The sequence below is a fragment of the Citrus sinensis genome, chromosome 3 (assembly GCF_022201045.2).
Source record: "Citrus sinensis cultivar Valencia sweet orange chromosome 3, DVS_A1.0, whole genome shotgun sequence".
In the NCBI taxonomy this organism is placed as follows: Eukaryota; Viridiplantae; Streptophyta; class Magnoliopsida; order Sapindales; family Rutaceae; genus Citrus; species Citrus sinensis.
In genome coordinates, this window is record NC_068558.1 from 14,938,001 (window position 1) to 14,955,646 (window position 17,646).

The window sequence follows — 17,646 nt, forward strand, 5'->3', positions numbered from 1 at the left end:
CTTCTACTTCTTCTTGTGTTTGTTTGGTTATTTTCAAGTTGATTGTTCATCATCTTTCCATTACTCATCTCCTAAAACAACTCATTTCTGCCCTCCCGACCAAAGTTTAGCTTTGCTTCAATTTAAAAATAAAACTTTTTTTTTCAGTTCTGGGTATTACGCTACATGTAATGAACAAGTTTTTTATCCTAAGACGTATTCTTGGACAGAGGGTACCAACTGCTGCTCATGGGATGGGGTAACATGTGATAATTTGACAGGAAACGTGATTGGCCTCGACAGCAGTTGCAGTAGGCTTGAAGGCAGCATCGATGACAATAGCAGCCTCTTCCATCTTTCCCATCTCCAATCTCTCAACCTTGCTTTTAACGATTTCGTTGGTTGTCAAATCTCTCCCGAGATTGGACGGCTAAAGGAATTGACATATCTTAACCTCTCTTTTTCTTATTTCGGTGGTCTAGTCCCATATGAAATCTCTCACTTGTCCAAACTAACTCATCTTGAAATTTCCCTAAATTACTTCTTGACAATCGAACAAAAAACTTTTGATTTGGTTGTGAGTAACCTAACAAATTTAAGCCTTCTCAATCTCGGAACAACAAACATGTCTTTGATCAAATCTTTTTCTCTTCTAAACTTGTTTTCAAAAATGACGGCTCTCGATCTCAGTGGAGCTAGTTTACAAGGAAATTTCCCTGATGAAATTTTTCGTCTTCCAAACCTTCAAGCACTCTATTTATATGGAAACAGTAAACTCACTGGTTATCTCCCAAATTCCAACTGGAGTAGTCCTCTTAGGAAGTTGTATCTTTCTTCCACTAATTTCGGAGGTAAAATACCCGATTCAATTGGAAATCTATTGTTATTGGAGATTGTACATATCGAAGGCTGCAGTTTCACCGGGTCAATTCCAACATCAATTGGAAACCTCACTAGAGCTACTGAAATTGTGTTCGTATCAAATCATCTTACTGGCCACCTGCCCCATCATGTAAGTGGACTGTCATATTTAACCACTTTAGACCTTTCTGGAAACTCTCTACAAGGCAGGGTACCAACCTGGTTGTTCACTCTGCCTTCTTTGGTTTCTCTAGATCTTTCAAATAACATGCTCAATGGTCCTATTAATCCATTCCAGTCGCCTAATTCACTACAAGAAGTTCGATTGCAAAAAAATGAGATACATGGCACAATTCCTAGTTCCATCTTTCAACTAGTGAACCTCACTTATCTCGATCTTACATCAAACAACTTGAGTGGCACTGTCAAGTTCGACATGTTCTCAAAGTTAACAGCCTACTCTCATTTACTTCCTCTAGCAATATGGATATCAAATATTCCTTACCTAGTCTACAGGAATTGAATTTATCTAATTGCAATGTCAACCAATTCCCAAGTTTCTTGAGAAACTCAGAAAAATTAACAAGCTTAGACCTCTCCAATGGTAGAATTCATGGTCGAATTTCGAAACATGATTCTGAAGGATGGAAGAGTTTATTTGATCTTCATCTTTCCAACAATTTTCTGACACATATAGAGTTACATCCATGGCAGAATATTACAATTCTTGATCTGCGAAACAACAAAATCCAAGGATCAATTCTGGTTCCACCACCAACACAAGTCTTCTTAGTTTCCAACAACAAATTGTCCGGACAGATCCCTCCGTCGATTTGCAGTTTGAGTTCCCTTCAATAATTTTCCTTATCTCACAACAACTTGAGTGGAACGATTCCTTCATGTCTTGGAAACTTTAGCACTCAGCTGATTATTCTGGACTTGAAGAACAACAGCCTTGAGGGTCACATCCATGATACATTTGCAAATGCAAGTTCTTTAAGGAGTCTTGACCTTAATAGCAACAAGTTGGAAGGGCCATTACCAAGATCTTTGGCGAATTGTAGCGTCCTGCAAGTTGTCAATGTGGGGAACAACATGATAAGTGACAGATTTCCGTGTTGGTTGGGATATCTTCCGGTGCTAAAAATTCTGGTCTTGAGATCTAATCGATTCTATGGTCCACTATGCAAGTCCAATAGTACGTTTACCTTTCAAGCCCTTCAAATCATTGATCTCTCTCATAATGAATTCACTGGTTTTCTGCCAAGAACGATCTTTGTAAGTATGGAAGCAATGAAGAATGTGGAGGAAATGGAGTTTGGACCTCAATATATTGGTGGTTTCTACTATAAAGATTCTGTAACTGTTGCAATGAAAGGACGGGATGTTCTACTGTACAAGATCTTGATAATATTTAGAGCTATGGATTTTTTAAGCAATCGGTTCAATGGAGAGATTCCTGAAGTACTTGGAAATTTTAAATCACTCAAAGTGCTCAACCTTTCACACAATGGCCTGACAGGTAATATTCCGGTGTCCTTTGGGATTATGACAGCACTTGAATCATTGGACCTCTCTTTCAACAAGCTTCATGGAAGAATTCCAGAGCAGTTATTAGGTATTACAGACCTTGCATCATTAAATCTTTCATATAACCGGCTTCGGGGACGCATTCCTCGAGGCAGTCAATTTAATACATTTGATAATGATTCCTACATTGGGAATATTCATTTGTGTGGGGAGCCGTTGACAGTAACATGTAGCAATGACGGGCTGCCAAAAGCACCTCCTTCGGCTTCTACTGATCACGAGGAAGATGAAACTACAAGCTGGTTTGACTGGAAAGTGGCGAAGCTGGGGTTTGCATCTGGAGTGGTGATTGGATTGTCAATTGGATACATATTATTGTCAATAGGGAGACCACGATGGTTAGTGAAGATGGTTGAAAGAGATCAGCAGAAGAAGGTAAGAAGACGAAGGCCAAGAGATAGAATGTAGAAGAAAATACAAATAACTGAAATTAAGCTATAGGCTAAGATTAAGTTGTAGGTGTTTTTGCTGTTCAGTAATAGTTGCTTTTTTTTTTTTTTTAGTAGCAGAATCATTGGTCATGTATGACGATTGTATGTGAAATTATGTATTAGCTTTTTAATTAAAAATCCTTCTTTCGGTTGTGTAAATAACGGTATGGCTATCTACTGAAACCAAACCATTTCTTGTATGCTTGCGGTTTAAATCACATGCTCCGTGCTTATCTTACTACCAGGCTTGGTGAAACCGCTTAATTAGTTAGTCAAGTGGAGCAAGTAATTTGGATAAGATCTACATGAAAGAACAGCCATACATGTTTGACTTAAATGGTGGCAACATTTAATTGGCTACCCATCATTATAATTCATTGGTTAGCTTCATTTGTACTCACTTTCAATCCGAGATTAGTAATAATATTTTCTAGCTTATATCATTTAGCTTCTCATATATACTTAATCTAATCTTTATTATTTACATCAATTATCAAATACTTCCCGCCCATTTTGTCCACAGTTATAATATATTATCAACATGAGATTGCTCTGGCACTTGTATCCTTTTCCTTTCTTATTTTTCTGCTCGTTACAAGCAAAGACCAGTCTGTGGTAACCCTAATTACAAATAAAGTACACAAATCCATAAATTATCTTTGTTCCATGAAATTCAACATAAATATGGATACAAAGATGGAAATCTTACTCCTTTGGTGAGAAATCGAACATTTATGTTTAATTTATAGACTTCTTACACTCCAAAAACACACTCTCTCTCTACACTTTCCACCTTCAAATTCACCTTCAACGGTCTTCCTAAATAAAATTAATGTTGAAAACACTCCAAAATAACGCATCAAATCAAGTTTTAAAAGACCCAAACTTTAATTTTTCATAAACTCTAACCTTCGAATTTTCCCCATTTCAATTCTTCTTCACCAATAGCTTCTTTTTCCATAACAATGAAAAATGCTTCTTCTTCTTCTTTTTTAAATAAGTTATCCACTTTAAATTTACCCTCTTTAAAAAAATATTATAAAATTTTGAATTTGTCCAATTTTCCAACCTAGAATTTGTATTGTATCAACTAGGGGTGGGCAAATTGGGTTTTGGTTCGGGTTGTTTGGGTTTCGGTTCAGGTTGTTCGGGTTTCGGTTTGGGTTTCAACCCGTTCAGGTTGGAGAATTGAACCCAATCGGGTTGAAAATGACAACCCGAACCAAACCGAATGGAATTTAATTCGGTTCGGTTCGGTTTGGGTTGGCAATTCGGATCGGATCGGGTTGATAATTCGGGTTAAAATTTCGATTCGGGTTAGTTCGGGTTAGAATGGGTTGGAATAATTTAATCTAAAAATTCTAACAACAATCACTTAAAATCTAAAAATTTCAATTCCAAACATCCTTAACAACAAATATCAACTACAAATCATCCTTAATAACATTTCAACAATTTAAAAATCTCAATTCCAAACATCCTTAAGGAACAATTTAATTCAAAAATGATAACAATCACTTAAAATCCATAAATCTCAATTTCAAACATCCTTAATAACAAATATCAACTACAAATCACCTTTAATAACATTTCAGTAATTTAAAACTCTCAATTCCAAATATTCCAAACATCCTTAAGGAACAAGGAAGGGAAGGGAGTGAGACAGTGAGATTTTTGTTTAGGGATTTTTTGGTTTAATGTATATATATTTTTAATTTAAAAGCTGAATCTTAAAAAAAAAAAAAAGGCTTCAACCCGTTTGAATCCGTTTGGGTTTCACCGGGTAACCCAAATTGAACCGAACGCCCACCCCTAGTATCAACCATCCATTAAACGGTTAATTGCTATTTATAATTGATGATGTCAAAAGGGTAATTTAGACATCTAACACAATAAATAAAAATTAAAAGAAAAATGTCGGGCATCTACCTTAAATTTACTTTGTTATTAAAAATACCATAAAAGTTTGAATTTGTGTATTTATTAGTCATTCGCCTTAAGTTTACTCCGTTATCAAAAATACTATAAACGTTTGAATTTGTTTATTTTTCCACACTAAAGCTTCAATTTAATAGAATCTAAGTCAAATGACCATTTTACCTTGAATTCAAAGGCATTTTTGGTTTTGCACCATAAATAATAAATTTAAAAAAAAAATCAAAACCCATCAAACCTTGGAAACTCTTTGTTTCAAAACAAAATCCACTGACAATTTTGATCCCTAACTAGAATTTGTATCAAACCCTTCGTCAATGACGTAAAATAAAAATAAAATAAAATACATCTCACTATCTTCTTCCTTGTCTTCTCTTTGTCTAAAATTTTAGAGTTTATAAAATCAACACAGAAATTGTTCAAATCTTTCATCGCCTACATCCTCCATCACTAGATCCTTCAGCCAACTACTATAATAGACAAAAGTATGCATTGGGCTATGAAGACCGGCTAATGAGGAGTCTTGTGGTGGTTGCAGCTATCCACGAGGTTGAGAGAAGAGGTAGTAGCAGGAACGATCAATGGGAATGGTGAAATACTAACTGGGCAACCCAAGAGGGGGGTGAATTGGGATTTTAAAAATTATCCTAGGCAAAACACACAATAATTTAATCTAATGCCTTAATAAATTCGAAAACAATAAATTCAATAAAAGCACAATAATAAATGAGTAAGGGAAGAGAAAGCAAACTCAAGGATTTTTACGTGGTTCGGCAATCCCCGCCTACGTCCACGCCTCCAAGCACACTGGGCTTGAGGATTTCACTAAGCTAGCCTCCCAAGGCTTCAAACGCTTACAATTGACTTCCAAGGTGTCAATGGACCTTTACAACAAGAGATTATTCCCAATCTCTTAACCCAAGTGTATCCCAACACTTAATCTTTTAACTTGATTTTACAAAAAAGATTACAAATGAATCTCTCACACACAATGTGTTTGATCACAAGTGAAAGCTCAATGTGTGAATGAATGAGATGAATACAAGAATTTAAAGCTCAATGAAAGTTGTATTCTCAATATTTTGCTCAATGATGATCGTTGGAATTCCCTCTTGTTTGAATTGGATTGAGCTTATTTATAGTTGGAGTTGAAAACTAGCCGTTATAGACTATCTGCACAAAAACGGTTCGCCGTTAACCATTAACGGCTAACCGTTTAGGCTGGTCAAAAGTTACCGTTGGGCCAAATTTCAAATAAACGGTTAGCCGTTTAGGCTTACCCTTTCACCGTTAAATTCCAGAGACCTGCAAAACAAATTTGATTTAACCGTTCTTACTAAACGGTTCAAGATTAGCAATCTGGAAATAATCGGTTAACCGTTTTCAGTAAACGGTTCACTGTTATGTTCCAGAATCATCATTTTAACAATTCTTTGTAGAACATACTTTCTGGAAATTATCGGTTAGCCGTTTTAAATAAACGGTTAGCTATTTGCTAAAGTGAAATTTTTTTCTAAATTTATAGTTTGACCCCAAAACTTTATAAAACTATATTATGGCCCAAATCGTTATGAAAGTTTACAAATAGGTCCAATTTCAGAATTTCTAAATAATGCTTTGTTAATCTCAAAAATTTCTGAAATTATGATATAGCCCAAAATACTATGACACTTTTCAAATAAGTCCTTCTCCAAAATTTCAAGCAATACTTGTTGATTTCAAAGTTTTCAAAACTCTTTCAATTAAATCATAACTTGAAAAACAACAAATTTCATAAAATCATTTTTCCATTAAATATGAAACATTTATAATGTGAAAATAATGATTTATTTAAAAAGAATAAAAACAATCAATTTCATAAAATCATTTTTCCATTAAATATAAAAACTTTATAATGTAAAAATAATGATTTGTATAAAAAATAATTTGAGCTTAAAAGATTTATCATTCTTAATCTTGTTTGTTATCATCAAAATCAACATTATGAAAACATATATGTTAACAAATGATGTCTATGATACTATAAATTACGTTTGATTGGGTGTTTATGAAATCAAATTTAAGTGTTGGATTGATTAGGTGTTTATGAATTAGGGTTTAGGGTAATTTCTAGATTAAGTTTGATATTCAAATTTGTAAAGATAATTGAGAAGATAAATTAGATTTTTTTCAATTAAAGAAGAAATTAGAGTGTTAAGTGTATTTAGTTGAATATTGGTTATATAAACGGCAGTTAACGTTTTGGTGAATGATTGATAATTTCTCAAAATTCAAGGGTAAGATGTACTTTGTACTTAGAATTTGTTAAACAACATAACAAAGTAAATGTTTTGATGTTTTGGTTGACGGATGATACAAATTATAAATTTGGGGTAAAATTTTAAATAAACTAAAATTTTTATAATATTTTTGAGAAGAAGACAAAGTTGAAGTGAATATCTTTTTTTTTTTAAATGCCTAATACACATAAAAGAAATGCGCTTCGTTTTTATTAGCCAAAAGCCTTTGGCCCATGAAAATATAAGATTAAAAAGAAAGAGTGCATATGTTAGATCATCTCCAAAAGACTCTTCAAATAAGATTCTACTTCTTATTTGAAGAGCCATATCAATATTTAACACTCCAAAAGACACGTTAATTTATATTCTTCAAATAAGATTTGTTTCTCACTCTTCAATATTGTCGAGTGAGTTTCTCCCTCTTCTATTAATATTTTTTTATTATTTATTGAAAAGATAAGACTGCAATAATTATTATTTATGTTTCTTTTAAAAAATATAATGACAATTCAATTTGATAGTGAAAAAGATTTGATTAAAATAATATTAATTTATTCTTATTTGGTGAGTCTTTTGGAGGGAATTATATTTTTCTATACACTTATTTGTCACATCAGTAAGCAAATTGAAATTTGAAGAGTAAAATTTAAAAACCCTTTTAGAGATGCTCTTACATTTGACGACTGCCTACTGACCTTAATAGCAGCAATAACATCAAACCACCTAAATTGCGTCATGTGTCGTTAATTTGATATCAGACGGAAATAATAAAAGTGTCCTGATAACACTTTGATTCGTAACGGAAACAAGGCCATCGACCGGTGGATAAGTGCAACGCACTCAAGTGATTTCATTAAATGTCACGTGAGAATAAAATAAAATCGGAACAAATATCAAAAACGGTTCACAACGAAGATTAAACCAAATCTCTAACAAAATCACGTGCTAACAAAGGACATGAAACATAAATTATTTACAAGATGCATAGTTACCATTGTCTTGGGATTGAACGAGCGACTTTAGATCTAATCTCCAACCATAACTGAGGTTTTTTTATTTATAAATAGAGGATATATTTTCATGATGTATTCATTAATTGATAATCGGATTGTGTTGAAATTAAAAAAGTAATCAAAATAAGTTGTTTACTTAAAATATAGGAATCGAAATTGGAATGAACTGTACTCTCATTCATGTGTTTATTTTATATTAAAATTAAAATAAACTGTTATAAGTTATTAATATATTCTTTGTTAATTGTTGCACTTAGTATTATTTGCATCTATTATAAAAATAACAATAACAAGAATAAAAATAATAAAAAATGAATAATAATAATAATAATGTTAACAGTAATAAATACAATGATTCTAATGATAATTAATAAAACTTACATTCACCTAAAATATGCATAAATGATTAAAATGGTAGTGGAACCCACCTGATTTTTGCATTATTTTAGTTGGGCTGTAAGTTATATTAATTGTAACTTAGCAAAACCTTAATAATATTAATAATAATAAATACTGAGGGATATATTTGTAAATATCACAAATTTTCTAAGCATTTTCATAAATTTTGTAAGGATCAAGATGTAAAAGAAATAGTACTTGGTTGAGGTAATTTGGAGATTATGAAAATTTAATGGGAGTAAAATAGTAGTTCTGGGAACGAGAATTTCATTCTCAATCCCCTTGAGAATCAAGTTCCTATTCTCAAATTACAAAATTTGTGGATTCCACATACTTGATTTTCATTCCGCCTTCTCTTTTAATTAGTAAATACTCTCAATTATTTTGATTCTGAATTTCAATTTTCCCAATTTTAAAGTAAACGCACCATTACATACTTGTCCATATGATATGTAATGTCAAATATAAAAATATCCTACTCTTTGGATTTGCTTGAATCGAGATTGCTCTTTTAAGTCCATACTGTGAAACAAGGTAAAAAACAAAACCATTAATGTGAACACCTTTTAGTAACAGAATTAAAAAAAAAATGGAACTTAATCCGTTCATCCGGTTATCCACTACTTTTTTCTGTTTTTCCCATTAATCCTTGCATTCGTTGGATTTCAGTCAACAAATGATATTGGCCAGCTGAAAGATAATTCTTGAAACTCAGCCGCGGCCGTCTCTCGTATTTATTCCATCGTATGCTTTCTTTCACGTCATTTGGAGGATAATGCATTTCATGGAATTTTTTTTTTTGTCCATTGCATTCCATTTCATGCATTTCAGAAAATGTTAAATGTATCATTTGAATCAATCTTTGACCAACTAGCAACACGCCCGCCCCGGAAATGAAACATAAAAGCTAAAGATACAGTCCTTGTCTCGTTTCTTTGCATTAATTCTTAGAAACCATGGAGAGGTTCATATGGCATTATAACAAAGTCTCCTGCACTCTCTTATTCTTCTACTTCCTTTTGCTTGGTTATAGTTTTCAAGTTGATTGTTCATCACCTTTCCATCACTTTTCTTTTAAAACAACTCATTCCTGCCCTCCCGAACAAAGTTTGGCTTTGCTTCAATTTAAAAATAACACTTACGTCAGATCAGCGAATTACTCTTTTTGCAATGAAGAAAATTCTTCTCCTAAGACGAACTCTTGGACGGAGGGTACCGATTGTTGCTCATGGGATGGAGTAACGTGTGATAATGTGACTGGAAACGTGGTTGGCCTCGACCTTTATAGCAGCTGCAGTTGGCTTGTAGGTACCATCGATGACAATAGCACCCTCTTTCATCTTTCACATCTCCAATCCCTCAACCTTGCTTATAGCAATTTCCTCGGTTCTCAACTCTCTCCGGAGTTTGGATGGCTGAAGGAATTGACGTATCTTAACCTCTCGGCTTCCAATTTCGTGTTGAAAGTCATGGCTGGCGCCGGCCATCTAGATGGCCGGTGCCAACCATTCAACATTCAACACGGCCCGCCATTGTTGGTGGTGCCGTGTTGAATGACTCCAATAAAAAAAAAAAAAAAAAGAGCCAAAATTTTGGCTATATAAAGAGGGCTTCCCACCCTCATTTTTCATTCCAATCTTGAGATCCAATTTTGTAGAGAGAATTGAGAGTTGTGAGAAGTGATTCTTGCAAGAGCAAAGAATTTTGTGTGCTTAGTGATTTGAGAGTTTGGGTGTATTGGGGTTTTGGGTAGTGAGCTAAAATACTACAATACTTGTAACTCCTTTTCACTAGTATAATATTTCTTTCTGTCTTCGCCCGTGGACGTAGGCTAAAAGCCGAACCACGTAATTTCTGGTGTCCTCTATTGTGCTTGTTCTTTATTTTATTTTCAATTTCATTTTAGCTGCGGTCCTGCTTCACCCACCAATTTCCTAACAGTGGTATCAGAGCTATTGGTTGTATTTATTTTTGGAGTCGGGAACTATTCACGTATACCGCGTACGGCACTATTCACGTATACGGCGTACAGCACTACTCACGTATACGGTATACGACACTATTCACGTATACGATACTATTCACGTATACGGAGTACGGCACTATTCACGTATACAGAGTACGGCACTATTCACGTATACGGTGTACGGCACTATTCACGTATACGGTGTACGGTACTATTTATGTATACGGTACTATTCACGTGAAACGGTGGAAGCGATCCAAGAATTTTGCGGTGCAAAGCAGGGAATAGTGGTGTGAGTAAAACAACTGTGTGGTTCTGTACATGTCTAGGAAAGTTCTGTCACAAAGGCGATAAGAGCTTAAGGAGTCTGGGTTTTAAGTGGGACCATTGTGACCCCTCCAGTCTTTCCTGGGAACTTTCCTGGTGTGCATTCTCACACATACTCACAACTATTCAAGGTGGTACACTAACTTGTGTGCGGTATTTATCAACAAAATGGCGGCAAAGTATGAAATTGAGAAGTTTAACGGAAATAATTTTTCGTTGTGGAAAATGAAGATGAAAGCTGTATTGAGGAAAAATAATTGTTTGGCAGCAATTGGAGAAAGGCCCATGGAGATAACTGATGACAAGTGGAACGAGGTAGACAGCAACGCCATTTCTGATCTACACTTGGCACTTGCGGATGGAGTATTATCCAGTGTGGCAGAGAAAAATACGGCGAAGGAAATTTGGGATACTCTCACAAAATTGTACGAGGCCAAGTCACTACACAACAAAATCTTCTTGAAGAGGAAACTCTATACTCTTCGAATGGCGGAATCTACAATGGTGACCGACCACATCAACACCTTGAAGACTTTATTTTCACAACTTACAACGTTGGGTCATAATATAGAGGAAAATGAACGTGCAGAGCTTCTACTTCAAAGTCTACCAGATTCGTATGATCAACTCATCATCAACCTGACGAACAACAATCCAGTGGACAGTCTAGTTTTCGACGATGTTGCAGCCTCCGTACTAAATGAGGAGAGCAGGCGGAAAAATAAGGAAAATAGACAAGCAAGTTCGCAGCAAGCGGAGGCGCTATCGGTGACGAGAGGGAGATCAACGGAACGTGGCCCCAGTGGGAGTCAAAATCATGGTAGATCAAAATCTAGAAGTAAGAAGAATGTTAAATGCTACAATTGTGGCAAGAAAGGGCACGTCAAAAAGGAGTGTTGGAGTAATCAGAAGAGAAGAGAGGGTAAAGAACCTGAGTCATCAAATGCTCAGGGGTGTGTAGCAAGTACCTCGGATGATGGCGAAATACTCTACAGCGAGGCAACAATTGTTTCAGAAGGCAGAAAACGACTTTCTGATGTCTGGCTTATAGACTCAGGAGCTACCTGGCACATGACCTCTAGGAGAGAATGGTTCCACACATATGAACCTATCTCAGGAGGATCTGTATATATGGGTAACGATCATGCCTTGGAGATCGCTGGTATTGGTACTATCAAAATAAAAATGTTTGATGGTACAATTCGCACAATTGGAGAGGTACGACATGTCAACGGCCTGAAGAAAAATCTATTGTCTTTGGGACAAATGGATAGTCATGGGTACAAAACTCATGTGGAGAATGGAATTATGAAGATCGTTAAAGGCGCGCTTGTATTGATGAAGGCAGAAAAGATCGGTGCTAATCTATTCATGCTTAAAGGAGAAACACTACAGGAGGCTGATGCGTGTGTCGCATCAAATGGAGAAGAGTCAACGATGATGTGGCATCTCAAACTTGGCCACATGTCGGAACAAGGTTTGAAGATTCTCTCTGAGCGAAAATTGCTTCCAGGGCTCAAATCGGTAAGTTTACCATTTTGCGAGCATTGTGTTACAAGTAAGCAGCATAGATTAAAATTCAGTAGATCTATTGCTAGAAGTAAATGCATTCTCGACTTGATTCATTCTGATGTTTGGGAATCACCGGATATATCCATGGGAGGTGCAAAGTACATGGTGACTTTCATTGATGATTATTCCAGAAGATGTTGGGTGTATCCAATTAAGAAAAAGTCAGATGTATTTCCTGTGTTTAAAGAATACAAAGCGTGGGTGGAACTTGAATCTGGTAAAAAGATCAAGTGCTTGAGGACAGATAATGGTGGAGAATATACAGACAGCGAGTTTCTTGCTTTCTGTAAGCAAGAAGGTATTCAGAGACAGTTCACGGTGGCATACACTCCTCAACAAAATGGAGTGGCAGAACGGATGAACAGAACTCTTACAGAAAGAATAAGAGCTATGTTGAGGACTGCTGGTCTACCTAATTCATTCTGGGCAGAAGCAGCCAAAACTGCCTGTTATATAGTAAATCGATCGCCATCTACAGCTATTGGGCTGAAGACAGCGATGGAGATGTGGACTGGAAAGCCAGCTGATTATTCCTACCTACATGCATTTGGATGTCCTGTGTACGTGATGTACAATGCCCAAGAAAGAACAAAGCTGGATCCAAAATCTAGAAAATGTATCTTCTTGGGGTATGCTGATGGAGTAAAGGGGTATCGTCTGTGGGACCCCACTGCCCATAAGATCGTCATCAGCAGAGATGTTATCTTTGTAGAAGATCAACTGCAAAGAAAAGATGGAGATGATGGCACTGTAAAAGAAAAGTCTGAGACTGTGCCAGTATATGTCGAAAATAATCCAGAAAATTCAGATTCTTCTGAAGCAGCACCAGAGCACGAGGAACAAGAACCAGTCGAGTCCGAGGCTCCAGAAGTTCGTCGGTCAACTCGTGAGAGACGACCGCCAACGTGGCACTCGGAATATGTCACAGAGATCAACGTTGCATACTGTCTTCTAACAGAGGATGGAGAGCCTTCAACTTTCCATGAAGCTTTAAACAGCTTAGATGTTGCTTTGTGGATGACAGCAATGCAGGAAGAAATTGAAGCTCTACACAAGAACAAGACATGGGAACTTGTACCACTACCACACGGAAGAAAAGCCATTGGAAACAAATGGGTCTACAAGATCAAACGTGATGGCAATGACCAAGTGGAGCGGTATCGTGCGAGACTGGTAGTGAAAGGATATGCTCAGAAAGAAGGTATTGACTTCAACGAGATATTTTCTCCGGTGGTTCGACTCACAACAGTCAGAATAGTTTTGGCAATGTGTGCCACATTTGACCTACATCTAGAGCAGTTAGATGTGAAAACTGCATTTCTTCATGGAGAACTTGAAGAAGAAATATATATGCTCCAACCAGAAGGTTTTGCAGAAACAGGAAAGGAGAACTTGGTTTGCAGGTTGAACAAATCTCTATACGGTCTCAAACAGGCGCCGAGGTGTTGGTATAAGAGATTTGATTCCTTCATTATGAGCCTTGGATACAACAGACTCAGTTCAGACCATTGTGCATATTACAAGAGGTTTGAAGATAATGATTTCATCATTTTGCTGTTGTATGTGGATGACATGTTGGTAGCAGGTCCCAACAAAGATCGAATCCAAGAATTGAAGGCACAGTTGGCTAGGGAGTTTGAAATGAAGGACTTGGGACCAGCAAACAAGATTCTAGGGATGCAAATTCACCGAGACAGAAATAACAGGAAGATTTGGCTCTCACAGAAGAATTATTTGAAGAAAATCTTGCGGCGCTTCAACATGCAAGATTGTAAGTCAATTTCTACCCCACTTCCTGTTAATTTCAAATTATCCTCAAGTATGTGTCCTAGCAATGAAGCGGAGAGGAAGGAGATGTCTCGAGTACCGTATGCATCAGCAGTGGGAAGTTTGATGTTCGCTATGATATGCACAAGACCGGACATTGCACAAGCAGTGGGAGCAGTCAGTCGATACATGGCGAATCCTGGTGGAGAGCATTGGATAGCTGTGAAGAGGATTCTGAGATACATCAGAGGAACCTCAAATGTTGCATTATGTTATGGAGGATCAGAGTTTACTGTCAGAGGCTATGTGGATTCAGATTTTGCTGGAGATCTTGATAAAAGGAAATCCACTACTGGTTATGTGTTTACACTTGCGGGAGCAGCTGTAAGCTGGGTTTCTAAACTGCAGACCGTTGTGGCTTTATCTACAACAGAAGCAGAGTACATGGCAGCTACACAAGCTTGCAAGGAAGCTATTTGGATACAAAGATTATTGGAGGAGCTTGGGCACAAACAACAGAAAATTCCTGTGTTTTGTGACAGTCAGAGTGCCTTGCACATTGCAAGGAATCCAGCCTTTCATTCCAGGACAAAGCACATAGGAGTCCAGTATCACTTCGTTCGTGAAGTAGTGGAAGATGGAAGTGTGGATTTACAGAAAATCCATACGAAGGAGAACCTAGCAGATGTTTTGACCAAGTCGATAAATACTGATAAGTTTGTCTGGAGTAGATCCTCCTGTGGCCTAGCAGCAACGTAGGCAACATGACTATGGCGAAGCAGAAAGGATGGTGTGGAGATTGATTGGTCCTCAATCAAATCTCCAAGTGGGAGAATGTTGAAAGTCATGGCTGGCGCCGGCCATCTAGATGGCCGGTGCCAACCATTCAACATTCAACACGGCCCGCCATTGTTGGTGGTGCCGTGTTGAATGACTCCAATAAAAAAAAAAAAAAAAAGAGCCAAAATTTTGGCTATATAAAGAGGGCTTCCCACCCTCATTTTTCATTCCAATCTTGAGATCCAATTTTGTAGAGAGAATTGAGAGTTGTGAGAAGTGATTCTTGCAAGAGCAAAGAATTTTGTGTGCTTAGTGATTTGAGAGTTTGGGTGTATTGGGGTTTTGGGTAGTGAGCTAAAATACTACAATACTTGTAACTCCTTTTCACTAGTATAATATTTCTTTCTGTCTTCGCCCGTGGACGTAGGCTAAAAGCCGAACCACGTAATTTCTGGTGTCCTCTATTGTGCTTGTTCTTTATTTTATTTTCAATTTCATTTTAGCTGCGGTCCTGCTTCACCCACCAATTTCCTAACATTTCGGTGGTCTAGTCCCGTATGAAATGTCCCACTTGTCCAAACTAACTCATCTTGTCCTTTCCTTCTGCGTCTTGACAATCGAACAAAAAACTTTTGATTTGCTTGCGAGTAACCTTACAAATGAAGCCTTCTACATCTCGGAAAGACAAACATGTCTTTGATCAAACCCTTTTCTCTATTAAACTTGTCTTCAACAATGACGGATCTCGATATGGGTGATACTGCGATGGAAGGAAATTTCCCAGACGACATTTTTCGTTTTCCAAATCTTCAAATACTCAATTTAAAACTAAACCGTCAACTCACAGGTTATCTCCCAAAGTCTAATTGGAATAGTTCTCTTAGGAAGTTGGATATTTCTCTCAGTATTTTTTTAGGCGAAATACCATATTCAATTGGAAATCTATTTTTCTTGAAGGTTTTACATATTGGATTCTGCAATTTCACTGGGTCAATTCTAACATCAATCGGAAACCTTACCAGAGCTACTGAAATTGTGTTCGCATCAAATCATTTTACAGGCCAACTGCCTTATCATGTAAGTGAATTGTCTTATTTAACCACTTTAGACCTTTCTGGAAACTATTTCGAAGGCAGAGTACCATCTTGGTTGTTCACTCTGCCTTCTTTGATTTCTATAAACCTTGCATGGAACAAGCTCAATGGTCCTATTGATCCATTCCAGTGGCCTAATTCACTACGGGATGTTCGTTTGGAAGAAAATGAGATCCGTGGTACAATTCCTAATTCCATCTTTCAATTAGTGAACCTCACTATTCTCGATCTTTCATCAAATGATTTGGTGGCGCAATCAGATTTGACCAGTTCTCAAACTTACAAAAGCTTCAATTTCTTGATCTTTCAAATAACAGCCTACTCTCATTTACCTCTTCTGCCAATATCTTTATCGAATATTCCTTACCTAGCCTTAAGATTTTGCGTTTCTCTAATTGCAATGTCAGTGAGTTTCCAAGTTTCTTGAGAAACTCAGAAAATTTAAGAGTCTTAGAGCTCTCTAACAGCAGAATTCATGGTCGGATTTCGAAATATGGTTCTCAAGGATGCAAGAGTTTGACTGTCCTTGTTCTTTCCAACAATTTTTTGACACATATAGAGCTACATCCATGGATGAATATCACCACCCTTGATATGAGAAACAACAGAATCCAAGGATCAATTCTGGTTCCACCACCTTCAACTGAAGTCTTCTTAGTTTCAAACAATAAATTGTCTGGACGGATCCCTCCATCTATTTGCAGCTTGAGTTTCCTTCAATATCTTTCCTTATCTGACAACAATTTGAGCGGAACAATTCCCCCGTGTCTTGGAAACTTTAGCACTGAGCTGATTACTCTGCACTTGAAGAACAACAGCCACAGAATCACGGTAGTTGCGCTTTTCCCAGAACCGTTGCGGGAGACGCGAGATCCCACGTTTGCCCATAAGTAGCAGTTAGAGTCCCATGAGGGGCTGCCACCACCCGAAAAAGGAGGGATAAAGGCTAAACAGGAATGTGGGACAGCGGCTATAAAAGAAAAAGAAATCGATGAAGAAAGGGGAGAAAAAACTGAGAGAAGGGAAAACTCTGCCAAATTGTATCCAGACACTTTTCAATACCGAGAGTGAGCCAATTCTAAGCAATTATTTGAACCTTAATTGCACCGTTTTCCCGTAGACACCTTGTGCTAACTTAGGCATCGGAGGGTTTACGCCGGCAAAACCACCGGCGTCTCTGATCCATTTTTGTGAACGCAGGTTTAGTGAGAAACAGAGGGACAATTCCAACTTCAGTGGCCGGAGCAATCGTCGAAGCAAAAAAGAATTGATATTTTCATTATTGATATTGAAAACGTTGGTGCAAAAATCTGGTCGGGCAAAGGGCGAGCCGATTTCAGCATCAATATTTTGGTGCCGTCTGTGGGGAACTGGATAAAAAGCTACCACCGAATTAGTAGTTACCGGAGAAGCAGCGAACGATTAGACATGGATGTGCCAAGGAATGACGCTTTGAGGGAGGATAACGAAGCTGTGGAGACAATCACTCTTCGGGAAATTGCAAATGAAGCCCAGGAGAGGATGATGCAAGATCGATTGGAGCGGATGGAGAAACAAATGGAGACTCTCGCGACCATACTGTATGAGCTGAGGGATGAGCGGAGAAGGGATTGTGAAACCCCCGTGGGGAGAGATGATGTTGGAGCATAACCC

General features: G+C 37.1%; 1 protein-coding gene across 1 annotated transcript; it reads left to right on the forward strand.

Moving 5' to 3' along the window:
- The first annotated feature begins 649 nt into the window (after nucleotides 1-649).
- LOC127900598 (receptor-like protein 9DC3) lies at nucleotides 650-2,838 on the forward strand. The gene is made up of 2 exons (XM_052435758.1): nucleotides 650-1,269; nucleotides 1,758-2,838. The coding sequence occupies exons 1-2, from the start codon at nucleotides 650-652 to the stop codon at nucleotides 2,836-2,838; spliced, it is 1,701 nt and encodes a 566-aa protein (XP_052291718.1).
- Nucleotides 2,839-17,646: the final 14,808 nt, after the last annotated feature.